We start from the raw sequence: 27324 nt of genomic DNA on the forward strand, positions 1-27324 counted from the left end.
ATTTAATTAAGTTCTTAAATAGGGGAGTATATGCTGACTTCAAAGCACTGAATATTTTCATAAGTAATGACGGCATATGTACGTAATGACGTCACAAACATGACATAAATTTCAGGTTTTTATTAATTTTACAGAAAAATGTACATATTTCGTCGATATTTTGAGTAAAAGTCACCGAGCGCATGTGTCTTCAGGATCAATATTTTGATATAATGTGTAGAATGATAATATCAATGAAATATGTCAATATTGTTCCTGAACAAACTTGCGCTCTATAAATTTTAAAGCTAAAATTGTTGAAATTTTGTCCATTTTGTCCTCTTTCTGAAAAAGGATATGAAATCGGACTAGTTTGTGACGTCATAAAAACAAAAATTGTGAATACACTGCTTTGACACTATAATATTTTCTGTTAATTTATATTTCTCATACAATTTATTGAATTCAGCACATTTCAGGAAGTTTTCAAAATTTGACTTTTGTGGGGGCAAATATATGTAATATACCGCATATAGTTCTTTACACAGCTTTCCTTCACTGTTGAAATATACATAGGATAGAAATTCGGCCAGTATCAACTATAGTGTAGCAAATAGCCAATTAAAAGTTCTCACATGGCACAGAGGCGGGACTTAAGTACCCAACAACAACAATTTAAAGTCCCTGATATTATTAATTTCTTAACTAATGAGAATCTATTCACCATTTGACAGATGTTAATTGTTACTGAAAGTCCAAGCTTATCTGAGATCTGTACTACAGCCTTGAAATTCTAAAAGTAGGTCATCATGATTTACATTTTACATGTAGTTAAAACACTCTGATAACCCAAGTTGAATCAACTGTGGTGATTAATGAAGCCTCTTTTTATCTTCAATATTATACAATTATACCCTTTTGATGAGGTCAATCCTTAGATATATAGACCTTAGAGAAAGCATATTGACCAAGCACGAAGTATGAGGTCAATACTTTCTCTAAAGTCTATATATCTAGGGATTGTACCGAATCAGAAGGCTACAATTTCTTTTATCAGTTGATAAGAAATGTCTTATAATACTCAGTGCCATCTCATATAAGGCATTGTTATGTCATTTGCATTATGTTGTCACAGTAGTGAATAACAGTTGCAGTATCTGTTTATAAAGACTATGTGACATCAACACTATTGTTGCTTCACAGAAAAACATTTCCAATTTTAGAAACAGCAGGTTTATAAATTTTTAAAATAGAAACATCCCGTCTGTAACACTTTTTATACTTGATCATGTGATCTAGTCTGAGCCAATCAGATAGCTGGCAACAATAGAGAAAAATAATAATCAGCTATAGCCATGAGAATATGAGATTCCAAAAGTAGGTCACATACTCCAAGACCCCAAAATGCCTCAAATGACAAAATTTTGTGATTTCATGACTTATTTCAAATATTAAGATATTGCCTTGAAATTCCATGAGTAGTTCACAGTAACCTACTTTGCAGCTGATGTTCTCAGAAGACTTGAGATGCATCAACTGACAAAGTCTGCTGGTAAAGGCAGACAAACATGTGTCCAGAAACTAACAACAAAATTCCTTTTAATATTGCAGTTAACATTTATTGTGTAAATATAGATTAACAGTGTGTATATAATCATATAAATAAAAATGAAATCCTAATAACCAAAACCAATGCAATCCTTGGCCAGGATTTAACTTAAATAGTTAAGGATCAAAAAAATTATCTCACTTGGCTTAAAACTAAGAAAGAGCTAAGACACTTCATTGTTATTACTCAAAATAATGATGACAAACATCTATAATGTTGCCTACAACTTATGACTGGAAGACAAGCATAAAATAAAGTGATACTGAGTGTATAATGGCAAGTAATGGTTTCTGATAGTTTTGATTTTGGCTTTTATTTGCAATCTTTTTTATTTCAACAAAGAACACATCCTGTAATATCATGTGAGAGATGAAATGTAAGACACCCGATTTAAGGAGGCAGAATATTGCAATCTGAACACAAAGAAAAAAGGACTGTATTTCACTTTGTCATAATTCTCTTGTTGATATTGAAGTTTTTATGCTTTGCCAAAATGATTATCATCATTTATATTCATGTATCAGTTATAAAATTTCTAAATAATTCTGGACGGATTTAGAGTAGATTTATTAAAGCTGTAGCTCAAGAGATAAAATTCTTCAGCATACACTGTTTATAAGTTACTAAATATAGATTTTGTTAGGAATGTAAATACTGAAAGATAAAATTTTTATATTTAAAAACAAAGTATACTAAAACCTAGTCTACCCTAAAAACCATTAATAATATTCCATCACAGAAATTTAACATAAAAAGGAATGGACGGCAGTTTAGATTCACATAAACATGTCCACAAAATTGTGTTATATCACGAACATATTGAAACAAAGGAATGCTTTGTAAAGTATTGCACATTCAACTTAAAGTCAACAACATATACTCGTTCTAGCAGAAAAGTTTTCCCTCTTTTGTCAAAAACTGAACTTACTTTTTTGGGAAAAAATTTTTTTTAAAAATTGTGCAAAAAGGCTTTCCTTCTTGATTTTGTTGTAAAATGCTATAAAAAAATGAATATGTTTTTCCCTGATTACCAAAGAAATATATTTTTAAAATAGATATTAAATACATGATTCTTCTTAAATGTTCTGATTTAAAAGTAAGTGATAAAGAAGGACTGGTAATGGAGTACAGTTTTGGGACTCTACTTGCGAGGGGATTTGGCCTGTGAAGGATAGGCTGCCATGACAGCAGGAGACACACTGTTAAAAGAGAAGTCACTGGCTACAGATGTATCCGGGGATCCATCATTATTATAGTTGTAATTCCCTCCTCGAGGAGTTGTGATGCTGCGTAGTGTTTCCTCAAAATATCCGCCTGCTGCCAGCATACTCTGAGCTTGGGTCTGAGAGCGAGCAATTATCTCATTAATTGCTTCCATACGGGATTTTGAAGGCCTGAAAAAAAAATAAAATCATTGATATTCTCCAATATTTATCACATTCAAGACATCATTTTTCATACAATGTTAAAGACAACAAAAGAATTTAAATTTTATTAAACTCTTATACACCACATAAATGCAGTCATATTATCTTGAAGGTGATTATCCCCCTTGACATAATCAAGAAAACATGAACATTCAAGAGCTACAATACAGGTTTTACTGACTTTTCAGCCGAGGACTGGTCTCTCCTCCTCGAGGACATGAACTGTTTCCTCAATCTCCGGCAGTCCTCCTCGAGGGCCTGCAGTGAGGACTTGGTAATGGTATGTACCGCCCTCTCTGTGCTCAGGTCTGTCTCCAGGTCTCGCACCTGCTTTTTGTATTTTTTGATGAGTTTAAGGTCCTGTTCTCGCTGATTTTCTCGTTCCTTGGCTCCTTCAAAGTGCTGCTGCATCTTAAGACTCATATCCTGGATCACTTTAGACATGTCCTGCCACATGGATTTGTCTGCGTCTGTGGCTTCCTCTGCCTTCTTTGTCAGGAAGTTCTTTAGCCGCTTCACCTCATCTTCCTGCTCCTGGTATCTATAATAACATACATTTGACAGGTTACCTTGATGATTGCTTTGCTTTTAAGAGTTGTTTGTCAGTGCTCTTTCAGTTTTTGTTATTGTTTGTTTTGTTAACAGTCTCGACTTTTACCATCTTCCACAAAGGTAAGAATTTTATTTATTTCACAAGAGGACAGGATTTAGCTTCTTTTATCTGATGGCAGAATTTAATTTTTCTTACTTGGAGGTCAGAAATGAACCATCTTTAAGTAGAAACTATTATTAACTTACCTAGACATCAGCTAGGACTGTATCTACCCCTCCACTAACTTACCCGGAGGCCAGCTAGGACTGTATCTCCTCCTCCACCTTTAAGTTGCCTCTACTTTTCTCAGTTTTAACTTACCTGGAGGCCAGCCTGAACTGTATCTCCTCCTCCACTTTTAACTTACCTGGAGGCCAGCTAGGACTGTATCTCCTCCTCCACTTTTAACTTACCTGGAGGCCAGCTAGGACTGTATCTCCTCCTCCACTCTTAATTTACCCGGAGGCCAGCTAGGACTGTATCTCCTCCTCCACTTTTAAATCACCTGGAGGCCAGCTAGGACTGTATCTCCTCCTCCACTTTTAATTTACCTGAAGGCCAGCTTGGACTGTATCTCCTACTCCACTTTTAACTTACCTGGAGGCCAGCTAGGACTGTATCTCCTACTCCACTTTTAACTCACCTGGAGGCCAGCTAGGACTGTATCTCCTCCTCCACTTTTAATTTACCTGAAGGCCAGCTTGGACTGTATCTCCTACTCCACTTTTAACTTACCTGGAGGCCAGCTTGGACTGTATCTCCTACTCCACTTTTAACTCACCTGGAGGCCAGCTAGGACTGTATCTCCTCCTCCACTTTTAATTTACCTGAAGGCCAGCTTGGACTGTATCTCCTACTCCACTTTTAACTTACCTGGAGGCCAGCTAGGACTGTATCTCCTCCTCCACTTTTAACTTACCTGGAGGCCAGCTTGGACTGTATCTCCTCCTCCACTTTTAAGTTGTCCTCTACTTTTCTCAGTTTTGAGGACCTCTCCCTGATCTGGTCCTCCAAATTCAAAATGTCCTCCTGCAGCTTTAATGAATTTTATTACCAATCAGGAATTCAGAATATCAGATTACCTTTTTCTTGAAAATGCAGAATTTCATTGAAACAACATCTATTTTAACAGTTTTAGAAGAAGCTCAATTTATGAGAAGCTTTATATATTTAACTAAATAATATTTAAGTCCATGTCAAACCCAACACTTCAGATGTACATAAAATGTAAAATATAATCAGGCCAAATCTATGATTCTAACCTTAAGGTTCTCTTTGTTTTTGTTCTGAATTGTCTCCCTTGCCTTTTCCAGATCAAAGGTTAATTGCTGGTTCTGCTTTGATAACTGCTCTTTCTCCATGTCCATTAGGTCTCTGTGAGATAAGCACAAAATCAATTACTTTACTTAACACTTATGCATGTATATTTTACATTTCACAGTTTATTTCCCTAAACATTTATAAATAATTTTTGTTTGTAATATGTCATTGAAATAGATTTGGAAAAGTAACTCTTGAGAATATAAGTATTAGTAACAAGATCCTTACTTTGAAATCACGGTTTTACTGCACTAGGAATGCATACATTTTTCACATATGATCACATGATTTATTGCACACTGATTATTTAAAGCTTTACAGCCTTAACTTACAGCTGTTGTTTGAACTCCTGAGTGGACTTCTTCAGTTTTCCACCCAGCTGCTGCTTCTGACCATCAATAATCTGTCTCAGCTTCCCTATCTCAGTCTGCAGGAAAGAAACAAAAGTTTAAATCACATAACAAATTTAAAGTAAATCAATGCAATATAATATTGTCCCATATAAATTTCCCTAATTACCTATACATGAAGTATTTAGTAGATAATGTAATTAATGGCTTTAAGAAACATGAATATAATAACAAGGGCATCGCAAAGCTGAGCATCCCTCACAAAAGAGCATATTGAATCTATAAATCAAGAAAGAATTCACTTCAATCTAGATCCAATTTAGTTTATGTCACTTTCATTATGCCCACAAGGATAAAATAACCAACCCACATACTGATACATTACTACCGGTATATCCCCTCCAATTTCAATGCAAGGGTATACTGTTAATGTATTATATTTGGCATGTACGATGTTTGGCAGAAATTCATTTTTCAACGTTAGCTTAGATTTGATTTAGTGCCCTCTGAATGTGCTAGATATAATTGTATAATATACAAGACATTTAAAGATGTATTTGATTTAGGGGGCTCTGCTTTTTGCCAAAATCTCAAAATAGAATACACCACTAAAAGTAACATGTTTACCATAATAAAACTCTTCTCAGATGGTGAGCTGACTGATATACATGTATCCAGATTAACAAGACTTAACTGTAGATTACCCACTTCATTTGAACACACACCTGCAATACCTCCACCTGTTCCTGTTTGGCCTTCAGTGAGGACTGCTGAGTGGCAGACACTGCCTCTAATTCCTGGATCCTCTCCTCCAGTTCTAGTCCTCGGTCCTTCTCGGTCCTCAGCTCCTTCTCTAGTTTGACCAGACTGGTCTGACACTGGTTCAGCTTGTCCTCAGTCATAAACTGACACAAATAAATAAGCACGGCTAATTATGATTGCACATTTAATGTAAACATAAAAATCCTAATGATCACTACTTACGTTTTTGCTAATTATACTGACATTTGACTTCTGCTGAATGAAATGTATCACATTATTGAATTCTAATTTAATCTTCTATGAAAAATAAGAACAGTTGATGAATTATTTCTCCTCTCTGTTGGTTACCTACCCTCTCCCTGCGGCTGTCATTAAGCTGGGTTTGTAGACTCTCTGACTTCTTGTCAGCAACCCTGTAACATGATGTCTCTTCCTGAAGTTTGGCCTTGGTTTCCTCCAGGGAGTGTTCTAGCATACGATTGGTCATCTGGAGTTTGTCCCGCATCTCAACGGCTGAAGCCAGACTGCTTTCCATTGCCTGCAGTTTAGACTGGGTCTGATAAAAAAAAGATACAGTAATAATCACAGAAAGCAGGAGAGCTAGACATGAAGACAGATGGACACAGTGATTCCTTCTTTTAAAAAAAACCCCACTTATTACTGACCTTTTTAAAAAAACTTTAAAAAAAAAGTTACATGTGAAACATTCTCCTTAAGACAGGCTGTATCCCCTTCTTTTTTTTTTTTAAATTTCACATATTGTAATCAAAACTTCTGTTTCTCTGTTTTGTTTTTGAACACGATTCGTAAAAGGAATGTGTATGTGATCGCTACTCTGCAGACCCCTATAAATAGGGCTGTGTCTGTTCAGTGAAATTTTGAGTAGAACGTATCTACAACACAGAATTACCGTAATACTTCATCTAATGCAGGAAAGAAAGATACCAAATAAGTTTACAGTTATAGCTGTAAAGGTCAGTGCAGTATACAAACAACACAAATAACCCTGCAAAAAAATATAAACAAAGGTAAGGCAAAACGAACACGTAATTCTACTGTGACAATAAAGCACTGAGAGAGGTACCCTAGTTTTTAATGCTATTGAAAATGGTGTATGCCTATTTACAAGTCGTCTTCAGCTTTAACACAGAATTACCAATGAAACAGCATGTATCAGCGATTTGACTTACTGTATGACAATGCAAAAATCAAGCAATAAGTAATTTTACTTTGCCTGAGAGAGGCTCTACATGAATTTCAATGTTGGTTTCCTCTAACTGCTTGCTCTTTAATACCAAAAATAGATTTTCTTCAAGACATGACACCCTTCCTGTTTACACTCCCTCATTACTCCCCCCTTTCTCCTGAGACTCTGTATAAAGCCTTCTCCCCTTGTTTGTTATTTACCTGCTGTAGATTCTCTTTGAGGTATGCCTTCTCCCCTTCGTGATGAGACTTGAGGTCTGAGATAGATTTTTCCAGTTCCTGTATCTGCCGAGTGGAGGACATTTTCTCCTCCTTCAGTTGGTCAGTCAGCCTGGTTTTCTCCACCTGGAGTTTGGCCTGGATTTCCTGGAATACATGTAAAATATGATCAGAACACTAACTGACTTATTCAAAAACAAATTTTTGTAGGATATGATTTGTAAAACATTTGACTATTTCCTAACTTAAAGAAATTGAATGAATAAAGATTGCAAAATGAGAAACTTTTAAGTCTTGACCCTTATATTCTGGTTCTACCATAGTGATGGCCAGTTGTTTATGCAGTGTGAATTAGATAGAAATCTGAACCCTCTCTCACCTGCATCCTGTTAATGGTGCTCTGTTGAGACTCCATCTCTCGCTGATGATTCTGTAACAACTGCTTCACAGAGCTACAGTCAAATGTCAGCTTCTCAACCTGCTGTTCTAGCTCATGCTTTTGTCTGTAAAAGAAACATTCATTATCATATTTGTAATTTTTCTAAATAAAGCTAAGATTTTATTAAACTTAATTTTGGGCAATTCTCACATCTCAAAAAGAGAAAAAATATGATATGTGTATTAGTCCTTTTCAGATGTCTTACTTTGAGAGTTCTTCAAGCTCATGCAGGGCTCTTCCAAAAGTCACAAGCTGGGCATCCTTCTGTTTGATCTCCTCATTTAAGATATTGATGGAATCTCTATATTAAAAAAGTCTCTTATTCACAAAATTTTCTGTGTATTTTCAAATACAATCCTTAAATAAAAACTATATTCTTCGAGAAAAGTGTGTTACCTGCAAAGAATTAAAGACAATTTTGGTAATTTAAATGCTACTGTTATAATTTAAAATGCCAGAAAATTTACAGGCATACATTGTAAGCAAACAAAACCTCAATTTACACCTGCCAAGAAAACTTACTTGGCTTTATCTAGGTCACTGTGACTGAAAACTTACTTGGACTTTGTCCCGCGTCTCAACGGCTAAAAACTTGCTTGGCTTTATCTAGGTCACTGAGACTAAAGATTTATTTGGCTTTATTAGGTCATTAAAGATTTACTTGGCTTTATCTAGGTCACTGAGACTGAAGATTTACTTGGCTTTATTAGGTCATTGAGACTGAAGATTTACTTGGCTTTATCTAGGTCACTGAGACTGAAGATTTACTTGGCTTTATTAGGTCACTGAGACTGAAGATTTACTTGGCTTTATCTAGGTCACTGAGACTAAAGATTTATTTGGCTTTATCTAGGTCACTGTGACTGAAGACTTACTTGGCTTTCTCTAGGTCACTGAGACTGAAGATTTACTTGGCTTTATTAGGTCATTGAGACTGAAAACTTACCTGGCTTTATCTACGTCACTGGGATTGAAGACTTACATTCCTTTATCTAGGTCACTGTGACTGAAGACATACTTGGCTTTATCTAGGTCACTGTGACTGAAGACTTACTTGGCTTTTTCTAGGTCACTGTGACTGAAGACTTACTTGGCTTTTTCTAGGTCACTGTGATTGAAGACTTATTTGGCTATCTAGGTCACTGTGACTGAGTACTTACTTGGCTTTATCTAGGTCACTGTGACTGAAGACTTACTTGGCTTTATCTAGGTCACTGGGATTGAAGACTTACTTGGCTTTATCTAGGTCACTGTGACTGAGTGCTTACTTGGCTTTATCTAGGTCACTCTCTGTTGAGGTCCTCTCCTGTTCCAGGTTTAGTTTTTGTTGTGAGAACTCCTCTCTCAGGTTCTCTACTGTCTTATCACACTTCTGCTGAAGGTTCTGAATTTTCTCATCCTTCTCTGCCAATCTCCTACACATGCTATCATACTCTACAACAGTTAAACAATTAACCTCAATATCAAATTCATTCATTAATATTTCAAATTTTCTCTCTTATTTTTATTTGCCCTTAGAACTGATAATAGTTTAATGGTAACAGTTGGTTTGAAAAGAAAATTGAAACCAATATATAGAAGGAAATTAAAGGTTCTAAAACATACCTTGGTAAAATGCCCCTTTGTCTTGTTTCATACTCTCAATAGTTTCATCTCGAGCTGACAACTGAGCTTTGGCTGTTTCAAACTCCAGTGTAATGACACGAAGCTGTTCTTTTAATTCCTCACACTCCCTCTGATATTTCTGTAAGTCTGCCTGTTATTTATAGAAAAAAAAATCTGCTTTAACTATAACTGTAAACATTGTTACTACTACACAGCATTTCAATTTTCCATCCATATACATCTGATATACACAACTCAATCATATCAATCATAAAAAGCATCACTTTACTTTTATTGTACTCTTCAGTTACATGTACAAGCACTCTAAAAAGCAAGAAAATACCATTATTAGCAAAATATTACAATCGTTATTAGAATGTATGTAACATGCACTAGTCTAACAGGGAAAGGGATGTGTCAAATTTGAGGGAATGCTAGAAAGAAATTCAAACTAAAATTGTGAGATGCTATTGACAAGGCAGACTTACAAACAAGACTGAAAGACTAATTCTGTGGTTGACCATTCATTGCATTCAGGTTCAAACATAAATGCAATCTATTAAAGGCATTATAGATTCGGTTTAACTTTGTCAGTATTATTTAATAACAGTCCAAGCAAGTTAATTTTATTTTCTCCAAGACACTTTATAAGATTTGATTTTTTTAAAAATTTTTTTTTTCTTTTGTAAATGTGAGTACCATATAAGAGATATAATGCATCTTCACTTCATCTGATGCTCAGTGTTTTAATAATTCACTACAATCTGCCAGTATGAAATACATGTAATACTAAATTATCTATTTTCATTATTTGCCTATCATAAAAATGAGCATAATCAGTATAGTGCCTGTTTATAGTAAAGCTTTCATTACAATATTTGCTAGACTTTTCAGCAATTAGAAGTGCTCATTAAGTGATCACCACAAACATCCATCACCACAACATCAGAAATCCTGTGTACAGTGCATTACAAAAGCTAAGGTCAAATAATTTGACAGCCACACAGTTATAACACATGAAGACAAACTTTGAGCTGTGCTGTAGCCTGTTTTTCAACATTGAGACTATTGAGGACTTTCTCATTTTCTGAGGATAATAAATCCAGTCTGTGGTTGGTTGACTTCAGTTCCTCCTTATCATTCCGCAAGGAAAATTTCATTTCCTCCTCTAACTGAAATCCCAACATCAACTCAATCAATTTTCTTTTCTATTTCCCAAGATTCATGCTACCAAGAATTTGCTTTGGAAATTTGCAAATGTGAAAAATTCTAAATCTAAATACGTTTTCAAAAGCCTAGATTATCATATGTACTACCCAACAAAATGGTGAGTTGACATTAGAACCAAAAGAAATTCAAGGAAATAAGAAGCAATTCATTTCATAAAAGATCATGTCGCAACTCTTCTAATTTCTCTTTATAAATATTTGTTGAATGCTACTTATGACTTTCATTCTACACTCCTATGATATTACCTAGTAACAAAGTATCCTATGACATTCTGATATCTCTGGTTTTTACCTTATGTATAACATCAGACACCTCTTTCCTGTATTTCTCACTGTGTGATTTCTCCCATGTTTTTTCTCTCTCTTCAGATTCCCTCTGCCTCTGGATTTTACTTCTCTCCCTTGCCAACAACTGATTTACTTCTCTCAAAGAGCTAGCCTCCTTAATCTGCAATAAAATCATGCATATCATTTGCTTGAGAGAGGAAAATGAAAACTTAAAGCTGAAATAAAATGTTTATTGTGGTAACAGATATGAAATTCTCCTCTTACAGGGAACAGATTTTAGCATTAAGATTTAGAGAAGGGTCAAACACAATATTTGCTGACCTTGTTGGCCAGTTCCCTGGTCAAGCGGGCGATATCTTCCCGGTTACACTGGTTCTCACCGCTCAGTAACTCAACACGTCTTTGTAGGAATTCAGCCTCCATGTTCTGACGGCTTCAAAAATGCATAATGTTCATCAGGTATTTATTCCAAATTACATTGTATAAATGTCATGAAAATCATCAACTATAAACTTTTAGCAATGCATTAACTCAGAAATCAAAAATATGTCCTATGTATTAAAACCTCGTATAACTTAGCCTAGTGTGATTATTCTGTGCTGTAAATCACTCTACACTGTGAGGTTTGTTAGAATCTACTTACAACAGCTTGTCTTGTAGCATATCCAGCTCTCCGTTCTTAGCATCCAGCAGTGTTCTAACAGAATCCAGCTCCCCAGCCATCTGTCAAAAGCAGTGACATTCAAAACCCAACAGACAATCAACATTGTTTTTAAATAATTTCTAAGAAGTTGCTTCTTTGATTATCAATGATTAATAAAAGTAATTATTTATAGACCTTCCTGAGTTCGGGTGGGATGTCGGTGTAGTGAGTCTGGTAGTTGTTGTGTTGGCGCTGTGCGTCCACCTCGAATGTCTGTACTATCTCCTGTAGCTTGTTCTCCAGTTTGACAACATCCTCCTCATTCTGTGTCTTCTCCTGAATCAAGGCATCATGCTCCTCCGCTATTTCCTGTAGATAAAATATATAAAATCAATGACAGGAGTAGAGATCTTACACCACAAATCACAGCCCTTATTGTACTTTTAATCCTTTTTCATTTGCATGAACTCTATTATTTTTGCATAATTACCTGATACCCTTTGCTCAAGAAAATTGAATGATCATATGCAAAATAACCAAAATTTGTGAAAACTGAAAAGTGTTTCTTCCTTTAATAAAAATAAAGTGTTGCATAAATTTTAATATGATATACAATTCTAAATCGTTTGGTTGATATAAACACTGCATCAATGGAATGGTTTCTGATGATGAAAGGTTAGGTAATGCAAGAAAAAATTGATACATGTAACAGGATCAATGTTTGCTTCTTTGAATAGCTTACCTCAAGATGTTGTTCGAGCTCACCCTTCTGAGCTGACATGTGTAGGAGCTTGGCCTGCTCTGAGCTCAGCTCTTGTTGAAGCCTTTGAGCCTCTGACTGAGCATCAATGACATTCTGTGTTAGTTCCTCACTAGCTTTGGCTGCCTCCTGTAAAATAATACAGTTTATTGTAAGGACTGAAGTCCAGAATATCTTCTGTTTCATTACAGACAAGTGACACTACTGACTATGAGCTGTTCCTGGAGCTTCTCTCTCTCCTCCTCCAGCTGTTTGATTTGGAGCTCTAGCCCTGTCCTCTCTCTGGTCTGACCACTCGTTCTGGACATTTCCTCTTGAAGCACCTCACACCTGCTTTTTTCTCTGTTGACTTCTGCCTGCAGTGTCTTGTTCTACAATACAGAGACATTTACAGTAAAGCCTGTATAATCTTACTGAGTGTTTTACTGTATTATCTGGGTGTTCCTTCTGCTATCTACAGACAGATCTACGGACCTGAGCCTGGAGTAGTGTGACTTCCTGAGACATGGATTCTAGCATCTCCTTCAGTGAGTTGGAGTGAGATTGTGAGTCTGACTCAGTTCCTCCTAAGGTGTCCAGCATTGAGGTCTTTTGTTCCAACTGATCTTTTAGACTCTGCACCTGATAAGTTTTTAAAATGAATTTTGAGAACTTAAAAAATTTTCCTTCATGAGTAAAACTTATCTTAATTTATAGGAATTTAGGTTCACTCTCTTCTTTTTTGAATGGATGAGTATTTTCTATCTCCAAGATTAATTAATCTGGACTTTAAACAATACAATTCTCTCAGTAAAAGTTTTTAATCCTATTCTATCCTATAGTTACCTGAGACTGTAAGTTTGCCATGGATGCCTGTTCACTGTACATGGTATGGCGTGTGTGTTGTAACTCACTCTCCAGTGTTTGTAACTCGTGTGACGACCGCTTCAACTGGACGTCTTTTTGTTGTAGTTCTTCTTGTAAGGACTGAACAAACTGCAGTAACAAATAAAATAAACAACTGTTCGCATGGATAGTTACCCCAAACAAGTCAGAAAATCTACATACACCTTACACAACACTTTTGTAATTATACCTTGTTATCCGCTAAGTCTCCTGCCTTGCCCTCTTTCTGACTAGTTTTTAACACATTCAGCTCCTTTTGACAATTTGCTAGATCAGTATCACTGCGTTTCTTTTCATCATTTAGAAAATTGTTTTTCTCTTTCAGAAGTCTTACATCTGCCTGGAGGTTTTGATTCTGGAAGAAAAGCATTCGATTCAGGTAAATGTTTAAAGCATGACTAACATTGTAAACAAATGAGCATCGCAGTTGAAAAAAGCTAGGGAAGATGATTGCCATATTAATTATCCTATGAAATACAATGAGTATGTGTCTACCTCTGCGGTGAGTTTGTCTATCCTCTGCTGCCTGCGCTCGATGGCGTCTGTATTGTTGAGGCGACTGTGAGCCAGATCTGCCTCGGTCTGGGCATCCTCCAGCGCCTTCTCTTTGGCCTCTAACTGAACTCGCAGGGTCTTCAACTCACCCTCTAAAACTTGATTATTTGTCTGAAGGTGGTGTATTTTGTTTTCTAGATTTGTTATCTCTATATTCAGTGCATCTATCTGACCTAAAATGAGAGGACAATGGGAAATGTAAAACAATGTAAATCGTGTAGGTTCTTCAACCAACACTACTTCAGTTCGGGGGGTGGGCAATTTACTTAACCTGGCCTGGGGGCCATAAAACTTGGATGAGCTTACTTTTGATCTCAGTCTCACTTTTTACACCGAAGGAATTTATAGTGGAAAAGTGAGACAGAGAGCAGTATTGAGCTTGTCCAAGTTTTATGGGCCGCAGACCTGGTGTATGTGGGACACAGAATATTCCCAGTTGGAAGCAAGTTAATGTTCCATGCACTTTCTGGCTCTTTGTTAGCATCTGAAATGACTTACTGTCTCTGCCATTGCTGTTGTGGGAGCCTACAGAACCAGTGACATTGGCTTTCAGAATCTCGTTTTCCCCTCTCAGGGCCTCCAGCAGGTCTTCTGTTGTTTTCAGACGAGCAAAAGAATCATGTCTCTCCTTGACTAGGGTGTTCAGTTGTCTGAAATGTTTATACATCTTTTAAAAGATATATACAGTTGTATTACATAAACTTTTAAAACCATCAGATTCTTCAAGCATTTGAATTCTTTCTTTCTAAGTACAATAAAACCAACTTATATAAAAGTGCCAGGAAATAAACAATTTTTATTTATTACATGTATAAACATAATTTGTTATATCTGATAAACTTTCAATGCATTTTAAAATACATGGAATAAAATCATTATAAGTGTGTTAGTTATAACCATCTTTTTACTTCAAAAAGAAACATTTCAGATCTTGTCATTTCACTCTTTCACGTGCAGCTTATCTCAAGTTTTATGTTATCGAAGTTCTTATACTAACTCTTTGTATGTTGTTTCGAATGTGGCTAGCTGTGTCTGTGAGTCTCGTAAGTCCTCCTCCACCTGTTGTAGCCTTGACTCATAATGACTCTTCAGGTCTCGCAGTTGCTGTAATGCAGTAAGAAACATTTAATTGTCTGCTAAAGTACAAAATAACCAATGCGTAGAGAATTCTTTATCCAGGACTAATTAAATCTAAAGAAAAACAAGGTTTGTTTACATTTCTTGTGATGGATATGGATCCATTTTAAAGCTATAATGATTCAGTTCAAATCAATATAGATCTCAATTTTATAAAACATAATTAAATCAAAGTAAATATGTCTACATGATCTACATACATTTTCCACTGATATATTTTAAATTTACAATAATATCTGAATTATGAATAACTAATTAAAATGAAAGTGTCATGAATTTAAATTTCCTTTATTCTAAATACACATCACTAAAAACAATTTTCAAGATTGACTATGGAACATTTTGAATTTCATGCACTAAAATACATTTATATATTATACTTTGATTATAGATACATCAAAACTCCACAAGCATGCACTGTTAACTAGCTACACCATAAAAAAAGTATTACATGTACCACAAACAGGGAATGAAACTACATATATACAAGCAACCTCTGCTAGCACACTATAATACGGTAAGTACTTATATGGCATACTGGGAAGGAATACACACTATGTAGAAATTACAGATCCTGTAAGAGGAAAAAAGGAGATTGTAATTTTATTTGGACCTCTTTCTTTTATGGAAACAAAGTGCATTCAATCAATATATAAAATACAAGCTAGGAAGCAAAAGTATATTTATGTATAAAGAGAGAACACCAAGAGATGTTAAACACAGTGTGAATTAGTATCAAGTAAGGTTAATTGTACCACTGTCAAGTTACAGGTATATGTAATGCTGTAAGAAAAAGGGCACACTTGTTTATTTCACCTTCAAACCAGCAGTTAAATCATTGTCTGGGAGTTTTAAATCTTGAAGAATGAATTGTAAATGGCGCAATTGCTGATATGTTGTCTCCCTTGTACTCCAGAGGTGACATATGACCTCTTTTTCCTGACCAATGGTAAGACCAGACTGTTGTTCCACTTGTCCCATGACATACTTATAATCTGGTGTCTGATTGGTGCAAAAGAAAAATACACAAAAATACATGCATATATTGTGCTAAAGATATAACTAAAAATTACAATATTCAGTTCAACATTCCCTAATTTTATTCATTGCCTTCAGATTTAGATCTGGTGGTTGTACTAGCTCAGTTACCTTAAAATTTCTAATACATGTATTTTCAAATGAAATTTTATTCAAATAGGAAAATAAAACCTAACATCAAAATGGTAAATCAAAACCTAGTTTTTTTTGTAAAAAATGTCATGTAAGTTAAGTTTTCAGCACTTTTACTCAATCATCTGAAGAAAAACAAAAAAACCAGCTCCCAAAAATCTAGTGGTTGTGGTGGTGGTGGGAGGGGGGGGGGCTAAATGCTAAATCCTAGCTAGTACATAATAAAGAGACAATGTTGTTACCAATTTTTGGGGAACGTGAGAAAGAACAAATTAAACATATACATATGTGGCTTATAATTTAACCATTTTACAAGGACAAATCATTTTAAATATTTTTTTAATTTCATTATGAAAGCATGTTAGCTTTGAGCAGGGTAAAATCAAAAATTAATTTATACAATAATACTTAATCAAAAAGAACATTCCTTTTTCGAAAATCTTTGAATTAATACAATATTCAATTCAAATGATGTTGAACCACCTCTTAAAATCTTGATAATATAATATCTGTAAAGAACTATATGCGGTATAATGCATATATTTGCCCCCACAAAAGTCAAATTTTGAAAACTTCCAGAAATGTGCTGAATTCAATAAATTGTATGAGAAATATAAATTAACAGAAAATATAGTGTCAAAGCAGTGTATTCACAATTTTTGTTTTTATGACATCACAAACTAGTCCGATTTTATATCCTTTTTCAGAAAGAGGACAAAATGGACAAAATTTCAACAATTTTAGCTTTAAAATTTATAGAGCGCAAGTTTGTTCAGGAACAATATTGACATATTTCATTGATATTATCATTCTACACATTATATCAAAATATTGATCCTGAACACACATGCGCTCGGTGACTTTTACTCAAAATATCGACGAAATATGTACATTTTTCTGTACAGTTCATAAAAAACTGAAATTTACGTCATGTTTTTGACATCATTACCTACATATGGCATCATTACTTATGAAAATATTCAGTGCTTTGAAGTCAGCAAATACTCCCCTGTTTAAGAACTTAATTAAATATATCTCCATCAAAGTTTGATTTGGGGGGCAAACATTGGTTATTACCGAATAAAATTCTTTATTAACTGATGGGCCTAATAGCTGAAATATCTAAAACTACACATAAAAAAATTAAAATGAAAGACTTTTGACAACAAAGAGACACTTCCACTGGTAGATATACATGGTCAGCAAACCTTTTTATTTTCGTATCGTTGATTACTGTGTACACTGTAGGGAATGTCATACTCCTCACTTTTAGCTGAGGTCAGAGCTGACTCGTCAAATGGAAGAGCTAATCGGAGTTTCTCTACCTCTTCCCTAGTGTCCTTGACTTTGTTCTCAAGGTTACGGTTTTTGTCCTTCTCTCGTTGCAGCTGTCTGTTGAGTCCTTTCTCCACAGCCTGAATACAAACAGAAGAGTGATATACTCACAATTTTATCAGAACTCTTGCTATATGTGTATTTGTAAATTGATAAATCACTAGTGGAATATCAATATAATAAAGATTAAGATCTACGCTTAACTTAGATATATGCACAGAAAACAAAAAGAAAAAAAAATTCTACTACAAAAACTACATTGAAAATTCTTTCTTAAAATTAATCACCTTTACTGATTTTCAAAAAGAATGAAATAATCAGAAAGGTTTATCAGACTATTTATTATATACACGCTATCACGTGATGTCGTGATCCGACTTTCCGGATCACTACACTGTGGTTTTCAGAATCCATATCACCACTCTCTGAAACTGGTGACGTAGTACGCAGAAACATGACGTTATTTTTCTTGCGCTTTAAAAAGTCCCTTGTTATTATGCTTTGTTTAATGGATAAATGTTGTACAGTTGATCTCTAAGGTTTTCTTTTGCCATATTTTGCTAGTTATGAGGGGGTATGTAATAAATTTATCATTATAACAGTAACTTAATCCGAAGAGCCGTATCACGTCTCGTTGACAGGCACGGATCATCAGATCAAACTCGACGCTTCGCATCTCGTTAGATCTGAAGATCCGCGCCTGTCAACTCGACGTGATACGACCCTTCGGATCAAGTTACTGTTATAATAATATATATATATATTGTGTTTCTTGTAAGAATCATTCTGTCAGATTCTGTGCTTACCTGTAGCCTGGCATTCTCTGTCAGTAGTTTGTCCTCTACCTCCGACAGATTGTTAGCTCTGTCTGCCCGCTCCTGATGGAGCCGCTCCTCTGTGATCCGCAGACGCTTCTCCAAAGACTTGATCTAGTGCAAAAAGGTCACAGAAGCAGAAGATAGGGTAGGAAGATGAAAGTACAGATCCACAGCAGGGTAGAGGAAGGCAAAGTTTATTGGATAGGAAGAAGTGCAGGAAATGGTGCAAAAAAAGAAAAATAATCAAATTTTAGCACTATATAATTATTTACAATGTTGCAAAGTAAAATACATTTCAAAAAGTATGCATCTACAATAAAATCTCAATCAAAATATGAACATGATTACACCTTAAAGTTAAGTAAAATACAAATATACACAAGGCCTTAAAAAGGTATTTGAAGACCCTTACTTTTTACCCTACAAAAAATTAAATTACAAGGTTATACAATCATAGGAGATTTATAAGTTGTAGTGTAATACAGGTGGATTTCAAAAACACACACACAATACAGATCATTTCTTGTTCAGCTCTATTGAAAGTATTCATTTTTTTATTTCAAAAAATGAAGGAAAAAAATCTTGCTTGACAAGATATCAATTAATCTATGCTTTACTGAATCAGTTCACATTCTTATCAAAGAAATTGGATTTTAGACTGTCAGAAAATAACTGGAAACATAAAGTTCCTGGTAAATTATACATGAAGTTTTTATCTATCTTATTCAAGAATCAACCTAAAAATATTCCACTCCCTTCTAGTCAATAACGAATTGTAGGAAAAGGAAAGTAAGCAGTAGTTTGGTCAACCAAGTTAATTTCTTTATAAAAATATTTTTGACAGTACCTAACCTTTTCAAACACTATTGAACCCCTCCCCTCAGCAAACACTTCATGAATCTAAATGAATCAGTACCAGTGTTATAGTGAATACCTCTCCTCCCTCAGTTTATGTTCAACTTGGTACTAACATATTTATGACCCTCCCCCCCCTTCAGCCCCACCCCATTAATCTTAGCTAATCTGAGAAAGTACTAACCTGTTTATCAGACATCCCTCCATTTTCAACGTAAGTCAGAACTAACTGTTTATCAGACACTGTTCCACCCCTCCCTTGTCAGTCTATATCAGTACTAACCTGTTTATCAGACACTGTTCCACCCCCTCCCTTGTCAGTCTATATCAGTACTAACCTGTTTATCAGACACTGTTCCACCCCCTGCCTTGTCAGTCTATATCAGTACTAACCTGTTTATCAGACACTGTTCCACTCCCTCCCTTGTCAGTCTATATCAGTACTAACCTGTTTATCAGACACTGTTAAACACCCCCTCCCTTGTCAGTCTCTATCAGTACTAACCTGTTTCTCAGACACTGTTATACACCCCCTCCCTTGTCAGTCTCTATCAGTACTAACCTGTTTATCAGACACTGTTATACACCCCCTCCCTTGTCAGTCTATATCAGTACTAACCTGTTTATCAGACACTGTTCCACACCCTCCCTTGTCAGTCTATATCAGTACTAACTTGTTTATCACACACTGTTCCACCCCCTCCCTTGTCAGTCTATATCAGTACTAACCTGTTTATCAGACAAGATTCCATACCCTCCCTTGTCAGTCTATATCAGTACTAACCTGTTTATCACACACTGTTCCACCCCCTGCCTTGTCAGTCTATATCAGTACTTAACTGTTTATCAGACAAGATTCCATACCCTCCCTTGTCAGTCTATATCAGTACTAACCTGTTTATCAGACACTGTTCCACCCCTCCCTTGTCAGTCTATATCAGTATACTAACCTGTTTATCAGACACTGTCCCGCCACCTCCTTTGTCAAGTTGCTGTTGAAAGAGATTCTTCATTTCTGTCAGACGTAACATTTGCTGACTCAGCTCTTTGCTCCTGACTTCCTCTTCATGGAGATGATTTTCACTTTGTTCTAGAAGGGCTTTTACTCTTCCAACCTCCTCCTACAGAAGAAGAAAATTAAAGATGACTTCTAGTCTTGAAAAATTGGACTTCATTGAGCTTACATTAAATACTGCATACTCTTTACCCAAGGTACCGATACTCTATTAGTTAAGTACGAGTCACAGTTGTACAAGGGCAAAAAGTATATATTTCAGAAGAAGATATTATGCAGACATCTCTTTGCTTTTCAGCTCTGTATTAGAAACTATGCTTAAAGATAGTGCATTATACCCTTTTGGGTCAAAGGGAGGTAAATATGTATTAGACAAGAATTTTAATTGGAGATTAGCTTTGACCTTTGAGACAAAGCCATTGCTGACTTTTTAAATAGCATGAGTTAAAAGTGAATAAATTCTCTACCAAAAGGGTCAATTTAATAAACTAAGTCTTATAAGATCTAGTGCTTATTATTTTTACTTACTTTTAGGGTCAAGACTTCCATTTTATAAGCTTGCAGTGTTTTAGATTTTTCTGCACTTAGTTGAACCTGGTTGGATGCTTTCTCTGCTGCTTCCAAATGTTTCTCAAATTTTGACACCTGTAACAGATATAAATCCATCTTATCTTTGTTATAGTTTGTCTCTTGCTAATTTACACTTTTTTTTGCACATTTAAGTGATAAAGCCAGCATTTTTACCTCCTCCTTAAGTTCGGTATTTTCTTGGTACAGACTCTGGATCTGTGACTGTAGATGGGTGTACTCCTCTGACATCTCCAGCTTAGCCTTTCTCTCTGCCTCTGTCTGCTGTTGTTGTAACGTTAACTGAACATTCCTTACCTCCTCTCTATAGCCTACAAGTTCACCTTCAAGATTGTCCACTGTGCCTGAAATTTATTGAAAGATTTTAAAATAATAGTCATGCTATTAAATTTTGATTTGATTTCTCCCAAGTGTATTACTATATGATACTCAAGAAAAAAAAATGGAATATATGTCAACCATAGCCATAACATGTGACAACTTAAAACATTGAAGTACTTCTTCCTTTTAAACAAGACATAACGTTACACTGTGGTTACCTTGTGCCCTGTTGAGCCTCTCTTTCAGGACTTTGTTCTCTGTGTGGAGTGTGGAGACCTCCATTTGTAACTTTCTAGTCTGACTCTCCAACACTTCCTGTGTCAATAAAGCAGAGGTGACTTTACCAGAGTTCTCACAAAGAATAATTTTAACTACAAAATGAATTAGGTCTAAACTCCAACTCAAGTGAAACTTCTCACTAGAACTTGTAAAATGATATCTAATACCCAGGGGTGTCTTAAGTAAGGAAATCTCTGAGCATTATTATATGAATTATGGGTACATGAGAAAATGATATATTCAAACCTTTTCCATGAGCCAGCTGCGGGCCTCTGGGGTCATACTTCTGGGGCTCACAGAGGGGAGACTCCGCTTCCTAGGAGACTAATTTAAAAATAAATATATATCATATTAAATATATATTTCTCTTACAGTTTACAGACATTTAGCAATGTGACAACATACTGGGTATTTACTGAATGGTACTGAAAAGATAGATGAATAATGTTGTTCACATGAAGTAAAATGATTTGATTAACCATATTAAATAATTACCTTTTTTATATTTTGAATATGAAACATTTCAATGTATTGAAAATAAACATTCATAACAGATAATTCAACTAAATTCAAAACCAACATAAACTGAACATTCAAATAAAAATTGAAAAATGACACAAAAAAGAAAAAAAAACTTTTTCTAATTTGAAGATTGAAGATGCAGGAGAACGAGGAAAGTTTTCTGAACTGAATTTACCATTTTCTTTAATTGCACTGTGACTTTTTCAGAAACAAAGACTATATAAGCAACAAGGTCTAAAAATGATACCCCCTCCCCTTACACAATAAGTAGCAATAATCGCAAAGTCCAGAAAATCCCAAAATATCTGTCCACTCAGAAGATAAAATAGGAAATGCACTAACACTAAAAAAAAACAAGGTTATATGGAGTCTGTACTTATAGTCACATACTAATAAAAGAATAATTCCAATCTTCATTTTATCTATTGATTTCCTGTGTTTTGATTGGAGTGAAATTTAAAATTTTTACACAAACAAATTCCAATCAGCACAACATACATGTGACACTACTAGGAATCGTATTAAACTATAAAGCAGTTATTTTGGGTCTGTTCTGGCTATATAATGAATACAAGAAACTTTAAATTTAATTAGGGCTTAAACAAAACTGGCAACATACTAGACTGCCTAACTGATGGACGCCCTGAAAATGTTTTGTCACTGTCCGGTGAGTGTGAATTTTAAAAATCGCTGTCTCAACGTTATACGTAGAAATTGTCTTTATTGTATCGTTTTTAAGAAAAGGTTCAAACTCTTGCCCTATTGAGCATCAAATTCATATTTACTTTCTATAGTTCCTCAATATTTGAATAAACAAGTGCAAATTGAAGGCGTCTCGGTCTGCAACTTTCGCTATGAGAGTTGTTGTTTATGTCAACATGGTCATGGTCAAAGACGAACTATTCTGAAGTAAACCGTAATTACGATATTTGTTGACTTAAACAACATTCGATTAGTTGTATATAAGGACGATTGAGTTAATTGACAATTTTAAGTTGAATATCGAAATTCATCTCGATTAATCCTAAACGGTAAAATGTATTCCAAACGCCGTCCAAAATACGGATTGTATGGAGTTTTTCAAAGAGAAATCAATTTAAATATTTTTAAAAATTCGATATTGGAATTAAAAATTAAATTATGAAAATTTATTCGATGTGTAAACTCTTGAATTTTACTCAAATAACCTTAACATAAAAGTCTTGACACATTAAAGTTTGTGTCATGGGCAAGATCTTTACACATGAAATTTTTGAGAACCTACCAAGTTTATCCATAATAAAATAGATTGACCAAATAAATTACTTGATCCAACATTACAAATCCAGCATTTAAGTGACTGAAATCTCAACACAACAGGGATGTATAGAAGTTTTAACAAAACTGAAGTGTAATTTAAAATAAAAAAAACACAGCACAACACACACGTGTCAATCACTGGATTCATTTCTACTACAAACTGTACTTATTGGGATAACTGTGCAGTAACTATTGGGATCAAGTGTCATGTGATAAAAGCACAAAGCACAGCTTGCACCTTACCCCTGATTTGAACTTTGGTGGTGGTTTAATTGAGTATATCAAGACATTGTCTTTATTGGACTTTTTAAGGGTGACATATTTTTGAACCTGAAACACACAGTATTGATCGAAGTCAAAGTAGATGCACAATGAATACTGAAATCTCCAAGATAGTACATGTAACAATTTGCATACAACAAAACCAATTAGTGTTCTTCTTCCTATAGTGTGAGAATGTATGAGGACTTGAGTTAATTTGATTTTTGCTTTGATATTTCATCTACTTGTAACTAATCTGATTTACACAATGACCTTAAATCAAGGTCATAGTAACAGGTTGATGGGGACATATGGCGAGTGTGGATATTTATTTTGTTATAATTTAGATTCTAATGTCCCTGCATGTGACATTTGGTGCGAAAGATATGACATCACATGATGCTGTATGTAAGTTACATTTCCAAAAAGAAGCCTGAACAGTGCTGAAGGTAAATGAAGAACATTTCGTTTACTATTTATCTTCAATATTTATCCATTAAATCAGGGCATGTTTAATTTTAGTTGAACTTTTGCTGCTATTCTCATGAGAATGTATCTTTAACAAGTGATGCATTGTGGGTCCAAATTACTGCGTCAAAAAATTCTATCGAAAGAATGTGCAGCAGTCAAAATTAATCTCTTCGCTATATACAGGTGTATGCTTTAAGAGTGCAGTGAAATGGCAAAGATTCATGTGGTATATTAAATGTATATACCTGAAATATAAAGGAACTTAACAAAGTAATATAAAAAAAACTATCTGGCAAAAACAGTAAATGGAATAATAAAAATTCATAAATAATGAAAATGAAAACATTAAATAAATAACTAGTTGATATCAGTATCAAAAATCAACAATCATTTAAAATCCTGCATAAGGATACCAAATTGATAAAGAAAACAATCATGCGGTACATCAAATGAAAAAAAAACTGGAAGTCCTGCTTAGAAATGTCGCAATGAGAAAAAATTGTGCCATTCATCAAAAAAGAACAGAAGTTACAGCACTAGTTCTTCTCTGGCATCTCAGCAGGTAACCAAACACTCCATACCATACCTGTCGATTATCATCAGTGAAATAGTCCTCCCCTGAAGTGCTGGAGAATGTATAGAGAAGCTGCTGAAGGGTCTTGTATTCACAGTCTGCACCACTCAAGGACTGCCTCACAAACTCTGGGTTTCTGCTGTACAACAGCTTCAGGAAGTCCCGTATGGAGGTCACTCTTCTTGGTGGGAGGTACAAAAGCTCCTCTGACTCTTCCTGGACATCTCTCCCATCATCAGACAGGGCCTGGAAGCTGGGATTGTGTGTAATCTGTATGCTGTCTATGTGAGGGAAGGAGCCAACAGACGATTCACACTCCCTGGAGGAGTCAGTCATGTAAGAGTCCATGTCTTCAAGGTACAGTGGGCTGTCCTTGAATCTGACATCTTTGTTTACAACTGAATTTGGATACCTCAACCCATATATCTCAGCACCAGGCTCTGCATTAATATCTTTTGCAGAAAATTCAGGCTTTGAAGCATTAAATGGAGCAAAACCTACACTTGGCACAGTAAGCCTTTCCTTACTTTGTTGTGGACTTCTATTGTACAATTGCATATTGCTTCCCATTTCATATATTCTGTCATCATCATTTGACAGTAACTGCGAATTCTTTGAGGCATAGTCCTCTTGATCATAAAAGGAGATAAGCTCTTCTTCATAGTCATCCAGAAGACTGCTGGATCCTCCTGAGCTTCTGTAATGGCTGGTGTCTGTGTGGGAGGTGTACCCTGAGCTAGCTGGGGCTAACACATCTAGCTCTTCCATACTAGAGTCACTGGTATATGACTTGGTATAGACAGAGCTTGGATTGAGAAATTCAATAACATCATCCATATCTTGTGTGTTCTCTCTCCCGGTAGTACTGGTAAAGCAAAATCTTCTGGAATCACTCTTGTGCTGGTAAATACTTTCTCTGGTTTTTTTCATTGATTCCTCTGTGAAGTGGGCATTGATGTCATTCTCTGTATGGACACTGGTATCTGCCCCACTCTCATATCCTTTATCAACAGAATCACTGCGATTGTGTCTTCTTACTGTTCCCGATGTTACCTTTTCCCTAATGTCTTTTTCAATCTTTCTCTTCAACACTTCAGATGGTAAAGATGGATCCACATGTTTTTGTCCCTGTAGTCTAGTTAAAGATATTTTTCCACCAAGTATCTTTTTGTTTTGACATTTTCCATTATCATCCTCCACTTTTTGTTGAATTCTAAGAATGTTCTTAGGAGTTGACTTTTCCAAGTCTATGACTCCAGCACCATGCAGAGAAATAAGTGTCTGAAGATCCCCTTCTAATAAGTTGCCCTTTTTCAAAGATTGTATTATAACTGCAGACAACAAACTTTGTTTCTCAAGAAGAGAAGATTGTTCATCAAGTTTTTGCTGTAGCATTGTTTTAATTTCCTCTATGTCTGCATTAACAAGAGGAGGTTTGTCTGTGTTTTCTGTGAAAACATTTGGGTCAATTTTCTCTTCTTGGTTTTGTGTCCCTTCTAATAAAGTGCTATGACATTCAGAATCTTTTGTATTAAGTTTATCAGTTACCTCAGGAGAGGAAGCTTTCTCCTCCAGATCCCCTGATTTGTTTTCACTTTGTATTTCACCATCTGAACTAATTTCACTGGCCTCTCCCTCTGTATCAGAATGAATTTTAAGACTTTCGAGCACTAACACGGGAGAATTAAAATCCACCTCTCCATAACCCTCTTTCTGAATTTCCCCCAGTGATCTCCTTCTGGTTTTGTCCATAACTGGTCTCTTTATGAGGGAAGAGGCTGAGAGGATTCTCTCTGGCTCCTTAGAATCAGTCCATTTCTTCTGATTTTCTGACATCAGGAGCAGTTTTGAAGGTGCAGTAAAACTTATTTCTCCATAACCCACAGATTTATCTGCTTCTTTAAGGGGCTGCTTTTGTTCAGAATTCTTCAACAAACTTGAAGGAGTTGTATATGATGGTGATTCTTTGTTTTTCTTGCTACTGATCTGTCCTTTTTCAATCATTTTATCCTCTTTCTCTTTGACTACTCTTTCTCCTTTTCCTTGTTTGACATCTGACAAGGACTTGCACTGTCTTCGTAAAGAGGACTCCAAAGCCAACTTAGAAGGAGTCATTCTTTGATGCTTCCTGAAATCTACCTCTGATTTCCTCTGTCTAGTCACTTCAATGTTAGCCTCATCTTCCTCTACTTCTGGTATGACGAGTTTTGAGAGATTGGAAAAGCTGAAGGCACCATATCCAGGTGTTCTATGGCTGTACTCTGCTGTTTCTTTCTCATGGTGACTCCTTTTGCCTACTGAATCCTTGAAATCATAGACACCACTTGACAAACCCCCTATGTCTGACACTGTCTTCCTTTTTGGATAATCCATCTCGGACCTATCATTCTTCCAAGTGTCATTTAGAATGAGAGAATAATGTGGAGTGTTCAGCTCTGCTGCAGCTTTCTGTTTCAGCATCAGTTTAAGCAAATCCCCTGGTGGCACAAATCCTGCCTTTAAACTGTCTCTGCGAGAATATGTTGATTTCAACTGTTTCTTTGATGGATTCAGTACACAAGCATCACTGCTTTCAAACTTTGTTCCAGTGTCACTGTAATACTTTTGAACTGCCAGTTTGTAAACCTTTTTTCTTGTCTTAGGATCCTGCCATTCAGTACATGATGGATCAATGTACTTTAGCAGTGCACTGGGAACTTCATACGGTATTTCATATGAGGTTTCTTGATCTGGCCCCTTGCTTGCCACCCAGTTCCCTTCTTTTTCCTCAACAGACTCCTTATCCAGAACCTCTGTAACAGTAATCATGTC

The 27324-nt window shown here is 35.5% G+C and overlaps 1 protein-coding gene across 1 annotated transcript; it reads right to left on the reverse strand.

Moving 5' to 3' along the window:
• Positions 1–1576: 1576 nt before the first annotated feature.
• LOC134234369 (uncharacterized) lies at positions 1577–27321 on the reverse strand. The gene is made up of 34 exons (XM_062716433.1): positions 24526–27321; positions 21633–21710; positions 21326–21422; positions 20943–21130; positions 20727–20843; positions 20134–20304; positions 18317–18439; positions 17384–17590; positions 15822–16007; positions 14866–14972; positions 14367–14518; positions 13809–14041; positions 13504–13668; positions 13254–13403; positions 12903–13049; positions 12638–12799; positions 12411–12557; positions 11864–12037; positions 11669–11748; positions 11347–11458; positions 11030–11185; positions 10537–10680; positions 9509–9659; positions 9172–9337; positions 8109–8204; positions 7844–7967; positions 7447–7611; positions 6392–6595; positions 6003–6182; positions 5260–5354; positions 4870–4981; positions 4527–4642; positions 3197–3556; positions 1577–2982 (listed from the first exon to the last, which is right to left on the reverse strand). Exons 1-34 carry the CDS (start codon positions 27319–27321, stop codon positions 2730–2732), a joined length of 7914 nt encoding a protein of 2637 aa, XP_062572417.1. The 3' UTR covers positions 1577–2729.
• Between the last annotated feature and the right edge of the window lie 3 nt (positions 27322–27324).

Source organism: Saccostrea cucullata, unplaced genomic scaffold (assembly GCF_032062105.1).
Source record: "Saccostrea cucullata isolate Sc308-1 unplaced genomic scaffold, CSIRO_AGI_Scuc_v1 ctg598, whole genome shotgun sequence".
Taxonomy (NCBI): Eukaryota; Metazoa; Mollusca; class Bivalvia; order Ostreida; family Ostreidae; genus Saccostrea; species Saccostrea cuccullata.